Source organism: Ipomoea nil, unplaced genomic scaffold, assembly GCF_001879475.1.
Source record: "Ipomoea nil cultivar Tokyo-kokei standard unplaced genomic scaffold, Asagao_1.1 scaffold0706, whole genome shotgun sequence".
Classification (NCBI taxonomy): domain Eukaryota; kingdom Viridiplantae; phylum Streptophyta; class Magnoliopsida; order Solanales; family Convolvulaceae; genus Ipomoea; species Ipomoea nil.
In genome coordinates this window covers 1,628,727-1,642,373 of record NW_017617134.1, presented here as the reverse complement: position 1 = coordinate 1,642,373, position 13,647 = coordinate 1,628,727, and the positions used below count along the sequence as shown (strand labels likewise).

The window sequence follows — 13,647 nt, the reverse complement described above, 5'->3', positions numbered from 1 at the left end:
TGTACAGTTATGGAATTATGAATGTACAGTTATGGAATTATGCATGTAAGTTATGGAATTATGAACACAGAGCTCTGACATTATGAACTTACAATTATGGACATATAGCTCTAAAATTATGAACATAGAGCTCTAAAATTGTGAACATAGAGTTTCGAAAATTATGAATGTACAATTATGGAATTATGAATGTACAGTTATGAAATTATGAACACAGAGCTCTGACATTATGAACTTACAATTATGAACATATACTCCTATAACGAAGCGATATGAATTTTTTTTTTAAATGGAAGATAACGGTGCCACTAACGACACCGTTACCGTGTCCACAATACATGCTGGACACGGGTCCATAGCATAACGATTGCTACCACTACTACTCAAAAAAAAAAAAGTTGTAAAAAAAAAGGGATGAGTACTTGAGATTGTCACCTTGAAAAGCTGCTGTCTCCATTCAATCTAAAATGGGATGAGTACTTGAGATTGTCACCTTGAAAAGGAGTGCTTGCTGCTGCCTCCATTCAATCTACCTGGAATATAATCAATTTGTTATCTTTTCTTTATCCATTTTTCTTTCTTTTATAGAGAAGATATCTCAAGATAGTTATTTATTTTCAATGTGATCGAATTTTATGAAGCGAGCTTTTTCATTTTCATTTTGAGAAAAAAGGAAAAGGTTCCTTCCTTCTTGATGGTATGGTCCTATAGTTTTTGGTGGTTATTGGTGAAGCTGGAGATGAACTTGCTCTTCACATTTTAGTCTGGAATTTGGTCACAACTTTAGAAAATTTTATTAATGCCGATGGTTCAACTGTTGCAGAATATGACTAAGGACCGAGCGTTAAAGCCTTGGAAGGACCCAAAATGTGTTGTTGTTATGCCTGGACGCTCTTGCTATGATGCCACAATAGAAGAAGGTGAAAAAGAAGAAGCAACATACTACGAGGCCGAAGAAGGAAAGAAGGAAACCCAACTTGGATGCGTGATTACAATTGCTTGGGTTGAACATATTAATTGACACTAACATTGACACCTATATATGCTATGCATGCATGAACTGTTGTTATGTTATGATATTAATTAAGAACTATTAGTCTCATCAAGTATAACTATGTTGATTTTGTATCTAATTTCTCTTTTATATTTATATATAAGATTAGTAAAATTAATTATGATTGATGTTTGAATAGAATACACAAATTATATTAAATATAAAATTTTATTAAAAGTTGAATTAAAAAGAAATAAATTATAAATTATTTAAAACTTTTTTCGTAAACAACATTAGTAGTTGAAGTACAAACCCTATTCAAGTCACTTCAAATCAATATTTTGAGATGGTCGGGGTTGCTAACTGTTAACTGTAGACAAAAATTAGTTTTTTCAATAACAATCCAACATGTGATTGAAAGTCTTTGTTCTTGATTTTTATATATAGTCCATCATGTTTCTTACTTTTATAGCATAGTTCTACCAGAGAGGGGGGAGGGAGGAGGAGGAGGGTCACTTTTATAGCATAGTTCTACAAGGAAGGAGGGAGGGAGGAAGGGAGGGAGAGAGAGAGAGTTGTAATTGTATTGTATAATTAGTCTTGAAGAGTTGAAGTATATATACGGTAATGTCGGTTGTGTATTCTTTATTTAAGGGTGCAAATAAGTCGTGTCGATTTCGAGCTAGAGTTTGACTCGTCATTTTTTCGAGCAACTCGAGCTCGGCTCGATTGGCTCAAGTGTTCGAGCTCAAGTCAAAGATCGACTCGACATGGCTCATCATTTTTTCGAGCAACTCAAGCTCGGCTCGATTGGCTCAAGTGTTCGAGCTCAAGCCAAAGATCGACTCGACATGGCTCGAATTGAGCTCAAGTTTGAGTAAGGTGCTCGAACTTTTAAACTCGAATTTAACCTATTTAATTTCTTGCTTTAATTTTTTTTTTTAAATATTCCTTCATTGATTATCAATATCCATAATCCTTTCCATAAAAGGGATTATTCTATCTCAATTGAAAATGGATGTCATTTTCTTAATTTTTGCAAGCATATCTCAATGTGATTGGAAGTGTTTGTCCTTCACATTGTAACCATTTGCTGAGAATGAGAAAGCTACTTCACATTGCATCAAAAACTCCTAATCAACAACGTATTTTACACTTATCATCTTATTCAACATCTAATTTTACTAAACACCTTAATTTCATCCAGTTAATTAACTTATTAGTTTTTCACCTAGACATGCCAAACAGAGCCAATGAAAGTATAGAATAAAGGTTTATTGTACAAAATTCAATAATTGCGACATGCATGTACTTTTCCTTAGAAATGCTAAATTGATTGTTTATATTGAACATTACATCGAACATACTACCACCACATATTATAAAATATTATGTTATAAAACATTGTGTTATTAGATACATGAGATTTAAATTTTAAAATTTAATTAATTAAAATTAAAATGTTCTTATAATATGAAAACTACATATACCCACACAAAGTATACAAAAAACAATGTAAAATTCTTATTACAAGTATTAACTTTAAAAAAAAATGTAATATTATATGAACTGGAAATAAATAATACTTTTATAAATGCAACAAAATGGGAATATGGGATTCATGGCATTTATGTAGATTAAAAAAAATTACAATATTAAATTACAAATTATTAAATACTTCCATATTTTATTGTACAATCTATATCTATATCTATATTACTAATAAAAACAAAATCCTACTTTTACAACTTTCGCGCCCAAACTGTCTCCCAAGTTATTACTATATAAAATCTAATAATTATTATGACAATTAAGATGCATACAATGTGAACAATTTTGATACATTGGTTAGACCAGAATATATAAGGGCCAGCACCAAATCACATGGTCTGAAGCCTAATAATATCATTAATTGTTTAGCTATCTTCCTCTTCATTTTGCATTATATATATTGTGTGAATCTTGATGTTCTACGCTTGTAAAGTATCTTCATTAAGTTTGTTGGCTTCCTCATTTATTTTTTTTCTCCAGCGAGCTAACTAAGTCCTTGAATAGAATCAGTACATCAAACCCAGCCCCACCATATTATTGATATAGTCAAAGGACCACCAGAAAGAGAGGACGAGACAGAGAAGCAGCAAGCTTACTGACAATTTCATCATCAAACTTGACCTCTTCACAGGTGCCTTCTTCAAGAGTAGCTCGGTCAGCAAAGTAGCTTGTAGTTTTGCACTATCCTGGGAATTTAAAAGTTGTGAGAGGTGGAATATTGAAATAGCAGCAAAGAATAATATGGCCCTTTTTGGTAAATGGCTGTTAACTGATAGCTGATTGGGCTAATTAGAGAGTATAATTAGTTGTTGATTGTAGAAATGTGTTTGGTAATTGCTAATTAGAGGGTATAATAGTGGTCAAATAAACATGGGATAGAGGTAACACGCCTTTCAATTACCTGATGGCCATTCTCTGAAGGCTGCAATAGAAAATAAAAGATGAGTAAGAAAAACCAACAAAAAGTCCAAAAACATGAAATCCAATTTTTGTGGTGTCATGACCTGAGTGGCTACAGGCATCTGATCACCTGTCTCGTTTACAGCAGAAACCTGGTCAGCATTCTTCTCAGGCTCACGTGCCTTCTTCAAGAGTAGCTCTGTAGCCTGTTTGAGCTGAAGCAAAGTAGCTTTTAGTTTTGCCTGGGTTTTGGCTTTTTCGTCCTGGTAAACCTATAAGAAGTATCCATAATTATGCATGGGAATGTAAAAAATGTGGTGAGAGGTGGAATGTCGAAATAGCAGCAAAGAATATTATAGGCCCTGTTTAGTAAATGACTTTTAGCTGATAGCTGATTGGGTTAATTAAAGGATATAACTAGTTGATAACATTAACTGATTGTAGAAAGATGTGAACAAACTCCTTTGTTTTCTCTTGTTCCCTCATGAGCAATTCTTTAGTCTCTTGAAACTGAACTCGCATTTCTTCCAAAGCAGACTGTAGTTTCACATTTTCTTCAGTTTTGGCTTCCTCCATGTCAGCCTATAAGAAGGAATTGAATACTTCCCAGATGAATAAATAAAAATGTGACTTGTCAAAAACCTTTGCTTAATTATCAAAGAGAATATATATAGTAGTGTTTCCTAAAATAAGGATGTTTTAAGTTGTTTAAATCCCATGCTGAAATTTCCTTATTAGAAGCATGATATGATATCATAACAATTCCTCAGTTTTTCTATTTACAGACACAGCTTGATGAATCAATCCCTAAATATCTAAACATAGCAGTTTCTTGAATCAAGAAAAAAGAGAAATAATTTTCATTTATCAGAAATTGTGTTTTGCAATTTAAGCATGGATAATTTTGAATAACAAAGCGAGTAACAACATAAGCTACATCACAAAGACAACTCTTTCTTTAGGTGGAAATCTTTCCCAGTTCAGTGCATCCCTTTTTCTAGTCAATAACATAGCTAATGAGTATGATGACATGAATGAAACAAATTGAGTGGTAAATATAATGCACGTGCCATAGAAATTCTAATCATTTTCTGGTGTCTCAGGTGATAACTGAAGAGAAAAAGACATTTGAAAGCAACATATATATTTACCCTCATGCGCTTCTCAAACTCCAATTGTAAAGTCAGAAGCAGGTTTCATCATAAAAAATGAGGTATTGCGTGAGAGAGCCTCTAAAGAGTAGTTTAATGCCCCATTTAATCGGGGAAACAGAGGGTTTATGTTTATCCACCCCCACCGGTCCTTCTATTATTCCTTATGTCCACCAGTTTGTATGGGCCTTGCTACAAAAGAGGAAGACTCTGGGAGTATTGAAACCCAAGAAGGAGAAAATGTGTGTGAAGAAATGATTTTGGATGGGCCCTTAGAGGCGGGATCTGTTATTTAGGCTCGCCTACAACAATGAGTCTCATATTTTGGAAGTGTGACAACCAAGCGACAATTCTTCAAGTCTTATTGGACCTAGTCCAATTCAAGAGGCCTTTGATTTTGTTTTTGATGGAAACCAAATTAAATTCGCAGAAGATGGAAAATATTAGGATTACGTTGGGCTTTGACTATTCTTTTGTGGTTGATGTGAAGTTTTGGAAGAAAGAATTTGGGAGAAAAAGTGTCTTGTATCTGTATATTCTATCAACCTTACAAAGAGAAGAGGAAGAAGCTATATACATGAAGCTAGTAGTCTGTTAACAGAGGAAGAACAAACTAAACAAACTAACTGTGATGTTTAACTGACTTTGCTGACTTGGCTATTCTGATTCATCTCTTCTAATATCCCCCGCAAGCTGGATCATACATATTATGGAGACCAAGCTTGGATATGAAGGCATTGAAGGTGACTGGAGTGTGTGGCTTAGTAAAGACATCAGCCAATTGATTGGTGGAGGAAACATACAGTAGTTTAAGTACCCCTTTTTGCAGTTTCTCTCTGATTAAGTGGCAGTCCAGCTCGATATGCTTGGTTCTCTCGTGGAAAACTGGATTCTCAGCGATGGCCATGGCTGATTTACTGTCAGTGAATAGAGCAGCAGGTGATTCAAGTTTCACTTCCAGAGAGTCAAGCAAATAATGCAACCATTGAATCTCACATGATGCAGCAGCAATGGCTCTATATTCAGCTTCAGAGGAGGACCTAGACACTGTTGGCTGTTTCTTGGATTTCCAGGAGATGATAGCTGATCCCAAGAACATACAGAAGCCAGACACAGAACGTCTAGTATCTGGGCATGCAGCCCAATCTGAGTCAGTAAATCCCTTCAACCTGAGCTGGTTATCTGCTGGAAAAAATAAGCCCTGAGCAGGAGCACTCTTAATATACCTTAAGACTCTATGAGCAGCCTGTAGGTGAATGTCTGTGGGGCAATCCAAGAATTGTGATAACTGTTGGGTTGCAAAACTGATGTCCGGTCTTGTGATGGTGAGGTATAACATCTTGCCAACCAACCTTCTGTACTGAGTTATGTCAGCTAGGATTGTGCCACTCCCTTTTGTCAGTTTTGTTGAGGTGATCATAGGGGATTTAACTGGTTTGCTATGCATGAATCCAGTGCTATCCAACAACTCCAGTGCATATTTCCTTTGGTTTACTGAGATCCCTTTCTTGCTTCTAGCAATTTCCAGGCCTAAGAAAAATCTGAGAGGACCTAGATCTTTTATTTGAAAGACATTGTGGAGGTGCTCCTTAATTCTCTGTATTTGTAACTTATCTGGGCTGGCTAGAACCACATCATCCACATAGACTAGAAGAGCAATGAAAGTGTCACCTGTCCCTCTGATGAATAAGGAGGAATCTGCCATAGTTTGTTTGAAACCAAGCTGAATCAACTCTGCAGTAAGCTTGGCATTCCACTGCCAGCTGGCCTGCTTGAGGCCATAAAGAGATTTAGTTAATCTACACACCATTCCTGGTTTTGGAGCAACAAAGCCTGGTGGTAATGTCATGTACACTTCTTCATGTAGATCTCCATGAAGAAAAGCATTGTTTACATCTAATTGATGTAAATTCCATCCTTTGGCAGCAGCAACAGCTAGTAAAGTCCTAATGGTTGTGACTTTAGCAACTGGACTGAAAGTGTCAAGGTAGTCCAATCCAGCTGTTTGTGTATAACCTTTGGCTACCAATCTAGCCTTATATCTCTCAATGGTGCCATCAGATTTGTGCTTTACTTTATACACCCATTTGCACCCAATAGCTTGTTTGGTGGGTGGAAGGTCAGTAAGTGTCCAAGTTTTGTTGGCTTGTAATGCCTCAATTTCAGCAGCCATAGCTTGTTTCCAGCACTCATGTCTTATTGCTTCATTGTAAGTTTTTGGTTCCTTGATGCAGGTGATATTCATGACAAAGGCTTGATAAGTGGGAGACAGCTTATCATGAGATATAACTGCAGCTATGCTATGTGGAGAAGTTCTGCCATGCTGACAGTCATAATCTGCCAAGTAAGCTGGTACAGCCCTTTGCCTTGATGACCTTCTCAAATCTGGAGGTGGAGGCTGTGAAGGAGCTTCAATGGCAGTGTCAGGTTCCCTTACTTCTTCCATGATATTATCAAGCTGACTTGGCTCTCTCTGATTATTCTGACTGACCATAGGCTCATAACCAATGTTAGCAGCATGCTCAGTAGGCATAATTGGCTGATCCAAAATCTCCTTAGCCACATTATCTGTTAGAAAAGGGAAAGAATTTTCATAGAACATTACATCCCTAGAGATGATGACCTCTTTGGTTTGCATATCATAAAGCTTGTAACCTTTAGTTCCATTTGTCTAGCCAATAAAGACACACTTCCTTGCCCTGGGTGAGAATTTTGTTCTATGACCCCCATGTATTGAGGCATAAGCAAGACAACCAAAAACCTTAAGGTGTTGGTACTGGGGCATTTTACTGAATAGGATCTCATAGGGTATCTTATTACCAAGAGCTGCTGATGGTAATCTATTAATGATGTAGACTGCTTGCATTACACACTCTCCCCATAAATAGTCAGGTACTCCAGATTGGAACTTAAGAGCCCTTGCCACTGACAGGATATGCCCATGCTTCCTCTCAACCACACTGTTCTGTTGGGGGGTATACACACATGAGGTTTGGTGTATTATTCCTTTCTGCATATAGTAATCAGGCATTGAAAATTCTTTCCCATTATCTGTTCTGATGCATTTTACTGTTTTCCCAAATTGAGTGTGAATTAGAACACAAAAACCTTGCACCAGCTGTCTCACTTCATCTTTGCCCTTCATAAGATACAGCCAAGTAGCTCTGCTAAAATCATCTACAATTGTAAGGAAATATTGATGTCCAGACAATGTTTTAACATGATATGGTCCCCAGATATCCATGTGCACTAAGTGAAAACAATCAGTAGTAGAAGATTTACTAGGAATGAAAGGCAGTCTTTTTTGTTTAGCCAAATGGCAACAATCACAAACATTCTCTTTTCCAGCATCTACATTTACATTCAGAGATTGTAAGAATCTTATCTTTGCATGGGAGGCATGCCCTAATCTAGCATGCCAAATATTACTACCCACAGAATTCACTACAGGAATGCAATTTAAAGTTGAGCATGTTGACACATCAAGGTGATATAGGCCATCTCTTAGTTCAGCTGTACCAATCATCCTCCCAAGGTGTGGATCCTGTATTACACACTTATTAGAATGCATCACCACATGATAATTTGATGTCTTGGTCAGTTCCCCTACTGAGATCAGATTATAACAAAAAACTGGAACACATAAGACTCCTTTCAGCACAAGCCTACTAGACAGATGAACAGAGCCAAAGTGTGTGATTGCAGCCTTATTTCCATTTGGTAAGGCCACATATTTTCCATTTACCTTTGTGGGATTAGTCAGAAGTTTTTTGTCACATACTATATGGTGTGTGGCACCACTATCAAGAATCCATATGCTTTTATATTCACTGAAGATCTTAGGGATAGCATTACCTTCTGTTTCATTGTTAGGAACAAAATTTGCTGCTATAATGTTGGCCTGAGGGGTTGTTCCATTGCATCCAATGTCCAGAGGAGTACTTCTTTCCCTTTTCATGTATTCAAGAAATTCAAGGTACTTCTTGTATCCATCTTGGTTGACTGTCAAACTGCTTTCCTGTACACTGCCTTGGACCTGATTTGCTGATCCCACATTTTTTCCTCTTGGTTTCCATCCGGGGGGGTACCCATGCTTCTTGTAGCATTTCTCTATGGTGTGGCCTGTGTAGCCACAATAACTGCATACTAACTTGGATTTGTTATTAGGATAGTGTTTATCACTCCTAGCAAGCATTGCACTCCCAGCCAGGTTATCATTCTGATTTATAAACTGATTTATAGGGTTGTTGAACCCAATTGAGAACTGTCTTTCCTGTTGAGAGATCATGGAGAAAGCTTCACCTGCATCTGGCAAGGGTCTCATCAACATAATCTGATTCCTTGCTCCAGTATACTTCTCATCCAATCCAATGAGGAAGGCACATAACAAGTCATTATCAAGGTTAGTTCTGGCTAGATTCAAGAAATTTTCACTACATCTACATTTTTGAGTGCAAATGCAGGCAGGTGCAGGTCTCAATATGAGGTACTCATCCCACAGCAACTTCAACTTGGTGAAATAGTCATTCACACTGTTGTTACCTTGCTTAGTTTGGAAAATTTCAGCCTGAATTTCGGCTATTCTGAACACATCTTGTTTGCTGAATCTCTTCTTGAGATCATTCCAGATTCCTTCTGCCGTGTCGATCCACAGGACGCTCCTTGCTATGCTTGGCGACAGAACACGGATTATCCAAGTCACAACTATGTTATTGCAGCGTTCCCAGAAGAAGAACCTTTGATCTTCTGTGTTTGGCATCTTGATGGATCCATTGACGAATCCAAATTTATTCTTCGAAGACAAAGCTACTTTCATCGCCCTTGCCCATTCATGATAGTTGCTACCATCCAGCTTGCACGATACCAATTCTAATGCCGGACTTTCATTCATATGCAGATAGTACGGACTAGTGTTGTCATTTGGATCAAAGTTGATTTGATTTCTTGTGTTCGATGTGTTCCCTGGAATTATGGAAGCTGGAATCGGAGCAGGATCTGCGGCAATTGGATGAGGTATTGTGTTGGGACCTGTTTGCGGTCTGATGGTGTTAACGGGAGGCATATTCCACGCCATTGATGAGCGTTAAAGCTCTGATACCATGTGAAGTTTTGGAAGAAAGAATTTGGGAGAAAAAGTGTCTTGTATCTGTATATTCTATCAACCTTACAAAGAGAAGAGGAAGAAGCTATATACATGAAGCTAGTAGTCTGTTAACAGAGGAAGAACAAACTAAACAAACTAACTGTGATGTTTAACTGACTTTGCTGACTTGGCTATTCTGATTCATCTCTTCTAATAGTTGATTAGCATTGGGCTAAGTGGTGGCTTAGCTTTACTCTAGAAGAAGGAAGTCGATCAATCGTTATACCCTACACCACGGCGCACATAGCACTGTGCGCCGCGCGGTTCCCAAATGACGTCGTTTTGGGGTCGTTTTGGGAGGCGCAGTAGAAAGTTGCTGGGATTATGTGTATTTGTTCACACAGTTATGTATATTTGTTCATACAATTATGTGTATTGGTTCATACAGTTATGTACATTTTTTATACAATTATGTACATTCTTTTTATACAATTATGTACATTCTTTTTATACAATTATGTACATCCGAATCAGAAAATTTGTGTGTATTATGTTAATAGTTGATGTGTATTATGTTAAAAGTTTATGTTTATTATTATTATGTTAGATTATGTGTATTATCTTTTAAAAAGAGTATGTATATTTTGTTATATAATTATGTACATTCATGTATACAAATATGTGTATTCTAGTATAACATTATGTACATTCTTGAACAGCGGGTTTTTTTTTTTTAAAGAAAAAACTAGTGCCATTCACTGGGGCGGGAAATTTCAAAAAAAAAAAAAAATTAAAATTAAAACGACGTCGTTTTGCATCTGGGCGCATAGTGCAACGCGCGCCGTGGTGTAGGATATAAATTGCCGAAGTCGATGTCTCCATTACTGCCTTCTCTTCGAACCATATCGACGCGACAAATTCTCCAATGAAGAATTGAGGCATGTAGAAAGCAGATGGAGCAGCTTAGAGGTAGACGGACGTCCCTATTGTGCATGAATTCTCTAGTGCCCAGAGATCTTTCCTTCAACTTTTGGAGCATGCAGTAGAACCAATTCTGGAGACAGAGGGCAAAAACATCCTGGTACAAGGGTGGTGATGTAAATTCCAAATATCTCCATGGGGTGGTTGCACAGAGACGCAAAAAAAAAAAAAAAACATTATTATCAAGTGCGAAATAATGAGGAGTCTGGATCAACCAGGGTTAGGACATGAACCGGTTAATCAAGGATTATTTTATCAACCTTTTCACAAGCTCTGCAGGTGATCACATTCCGGTGCTCAAGTGTCAATTCCATAAGGTCACTGATTTGCAAAATCAATTGCTTTTGAGGAATTTTACAAAGGATGAGGTCAGAGCAGCAACGTTTGGTATGCACCCGGATAAAAGCTTAGGTATCGATTGCTTAAACCCAAGCTTTTTTCATACCTACTAGGACATAGTTGGGGAGAGTTTAGTGAGTTTATGTAAAAAATTTCTCAGAACTGGTTATCTCCTTAAGGGCCTAAACCAAACGCACATAGTTTTGATCTCCAAAAATTCCAAACCAGAAACCATGGCCGATCTCAAACATATAGCTCTGTGCACAGTGGCTTATAAAATTGTCACTAAGGCCATTGCAAATAGGCTGAAATCCATTTTTAACAATCTGGTATTTGAAAATTAGAGTGCCTTTGTCCCAGGTAGGATTATTACTGACAATATCACGGTAACTTTTGAGATGCAACACTTCTTGAAGCGAAAAACCCAAGGTAGGGTAGGTTTTGTTGCTCTAAATTCTAAAACTTGATATGAGCAAGGCCTACGATAGAGTTCGGCATTTGAGACATTTTCTCTGGTGGCAAGGCTGACAACCATCCGCACCTTCCTTGCGGTGGCAGTTTCCAAAGCTTGGTACGTTAATCAAATGGACATCAACAACGCCTTCTTGGATGGGGACCTAAATGAAGAGGTTTATATGGTTTTACTACCGGGTTTACAGAGTGAGAAACCAAGTCAAGTGTGCAGATTGTTGAGGTTGTTGTATGGCCTCAAGCAGGCAAGCCGGCAGTGGAATGCAAAGTTGAGTGCGACATTACTCCAAGTTGGTTTCAAACAATCAAAATCTAATCTATCTTTGTTTACTAGAGGAGATCAAAACAATTTCATTGCACTACTTGTATATGTCGATGATATCTTGGTGACAAGTGCCAGAATGGATTTGATTTTAGAACTCAAACAATTTTTGGACAACACTTTCAAAATCAAGGACCTAGGAGCACTGGGGTATTTCCTAGGGGTGTGCAAACTTCGGATAATTTTCGGTTAACCGACCGAACCGACAAAGTTCGGTTAACCGTTTTCGAACCGAACTTTTTCGGTTCGGTTAATGGTTAAAGGAATTTTAAAATTTCGGTTAACGGTTAATTCGGTTCGAAAGGTCGGTTAACCGAATTAACCGAACGGTTAACCGAAGTTTTTAATATATATATAAAAATAATAATATAAATATAAATACTAATTTGAAATTATGGATGTTTGGAGTTTATAATTCATGTTATTTATATTTTGTTATGAATGTATTATGATATGTATTTTATTTTAATGCGATTTATTATTTTAAGTGTTATTTTTAGAATTTTAAATTTTAGCTTTAAAAAGTTCGGTTAATCGGTTAACCGACCGATTAACCGAAAAAAATTTCGGTTCGGTGAATTCGGTAGAGCAAACTTCGGTTCGGTTAACGGTTAAAGGAAAAAAAACTTCGGTTAATTCGGTTCGGTTAAAACGGTTCGGTTAACCGAACGGTTAACCGATTGAACACCCCTAGTATTTCCTGGGAATCGAAGCACGAAGAACTGCTAATGGTCTGAATCTTTGCCAACACAACAAATATGCGCTAGATATATTAGAAGACTGGATTTCTTGAATGCAAACTTGATAACTATTATTTTATGATTATTTTAAATAATCTTTTTATTATTAAATTGCAATAATTTACTAATTACATATATATATATATATATATATATATATATATATATATATATTTATTTATTTATTTATTTATTTATTTATTTATTTATTTATTTTTATTATTATAAGTAGCTTTAATTTGTAATATTATTCAATTTTAAGTTATTTTAATTATTAAATTTGTTTTATTATTTGATTTTTGTCAGTACAATATGGTGGTGGTGGTTATTATTATTATTATTATTATTGAGAAACAAGGAGAGACGCAGCAGTTTGGTCAATTAACGCAAACCATAATCGGGCGGCATAGAAGCAAAGTCTTCAACAAACTTTTGGGAGATCTGATTGAAGCGTTGAATGACCAGAGCAATTCTCAGGAAGCGATGAGCCTGATGGATATTCTCAAGCGGGCTGGTATGGTTGATTGCAAGCCTGTGTCTACTCTGGTTTCGCTTGCTAAACCTGCTGATGATCCTTCTTCAGTATCTTACAGTAACTCGTCCAGACTTGTCTTACGCTGTTAACAGATTATGTCAGCATATGCATACACCCACCACGGCAGATTGGGCTGCGGTATATTAACGGCACTTTACACTTTGGTCTTCGTGTCTGCGAATCTGTGTCTGTTGATATTCATGCTTTTTCTAATTCGGATTGGGCTGGTAATCTGGAAGATCGGAAGTCCAAGAGTGGTTTTGCGGTCTTTTTGGGTAATAATTTGGTTTATTGGGTGTGTCGGAAGCAACGAACTGTGGCTTGTTCGTCTAATGAATTATTTTATTTAAGTTGGTTTTAGCATGTGTATAAGATAAATATCTGAACGTGGCAAAATGACGAGAACGATATAAACTATATTGAATGAACTTGAATTACAACGGCACAAACTAGGGGAATATATACAAGCTAAGAAGAATCAAGAATCATATGGAGACTAGGATAGGTAGTCATAATGTGACTCAAAGTCCTAATACTAGTCATAATACTCCCCCTCTAGCACATGATATACCAGTAACTT

The 13,647-nt window shown here is 36.8% G+C and overlaps 1 protein-coding gene across 1 annotated transcript; it reads right to left on the bottom strand.

The window, feature by feature from the left end:
- Nucleotides 1–2,855: 2,855 nt before the first annotated feature.
- Nucleotides 2,856–4,656, bottom strand: LOC109176342 (myosin-14-like). Its single transcript, XM_019325779.1, has 5 exons — nucleotides 4,597–4,656; nucleotides 3,881–4,027; nucleotides 3,550–3,717; nucleotides 3,447–3,467; nucleotides 2,856–3,231 (listed from the first exon to the last, which is right to left on the bottom strand). The coding sequence occupies exons 1-5, from the start codon at nucleotides 4,600–4,602 to the stop codon at nucleotides 3,052–3,054; spliced, it is 522 nt and encodes a 173-aa protein (XP_019181324.1). The 5' UTR covers nucleotides 4,603–4,656; the 3' UTR covers nucleotides 2,856–3,051.
- Nucleotides 4,657–13,647: the final 8,991 nt, after the last annotated feature.

Excerpts from the sequence above, each read along its gene's own strand:
- LOC109176342 (XM_019325779.1), bottom strand. Across the intron at positions 3,718-3,880 it reads TTCACATCTTTCTACAATCA|GTTTACCAGGACGAAAAAGC; the intron begins GTTAATGTTATC and ends TACTTCTTATAG. Across the intron at positions 3,468-3,549 it reads AGATGCCTGTAGCCACTCAG|CCTTCAGAGAATGGCCATCA; the intron begins GTCATGACACCA and ends TTTCTATTGCAG.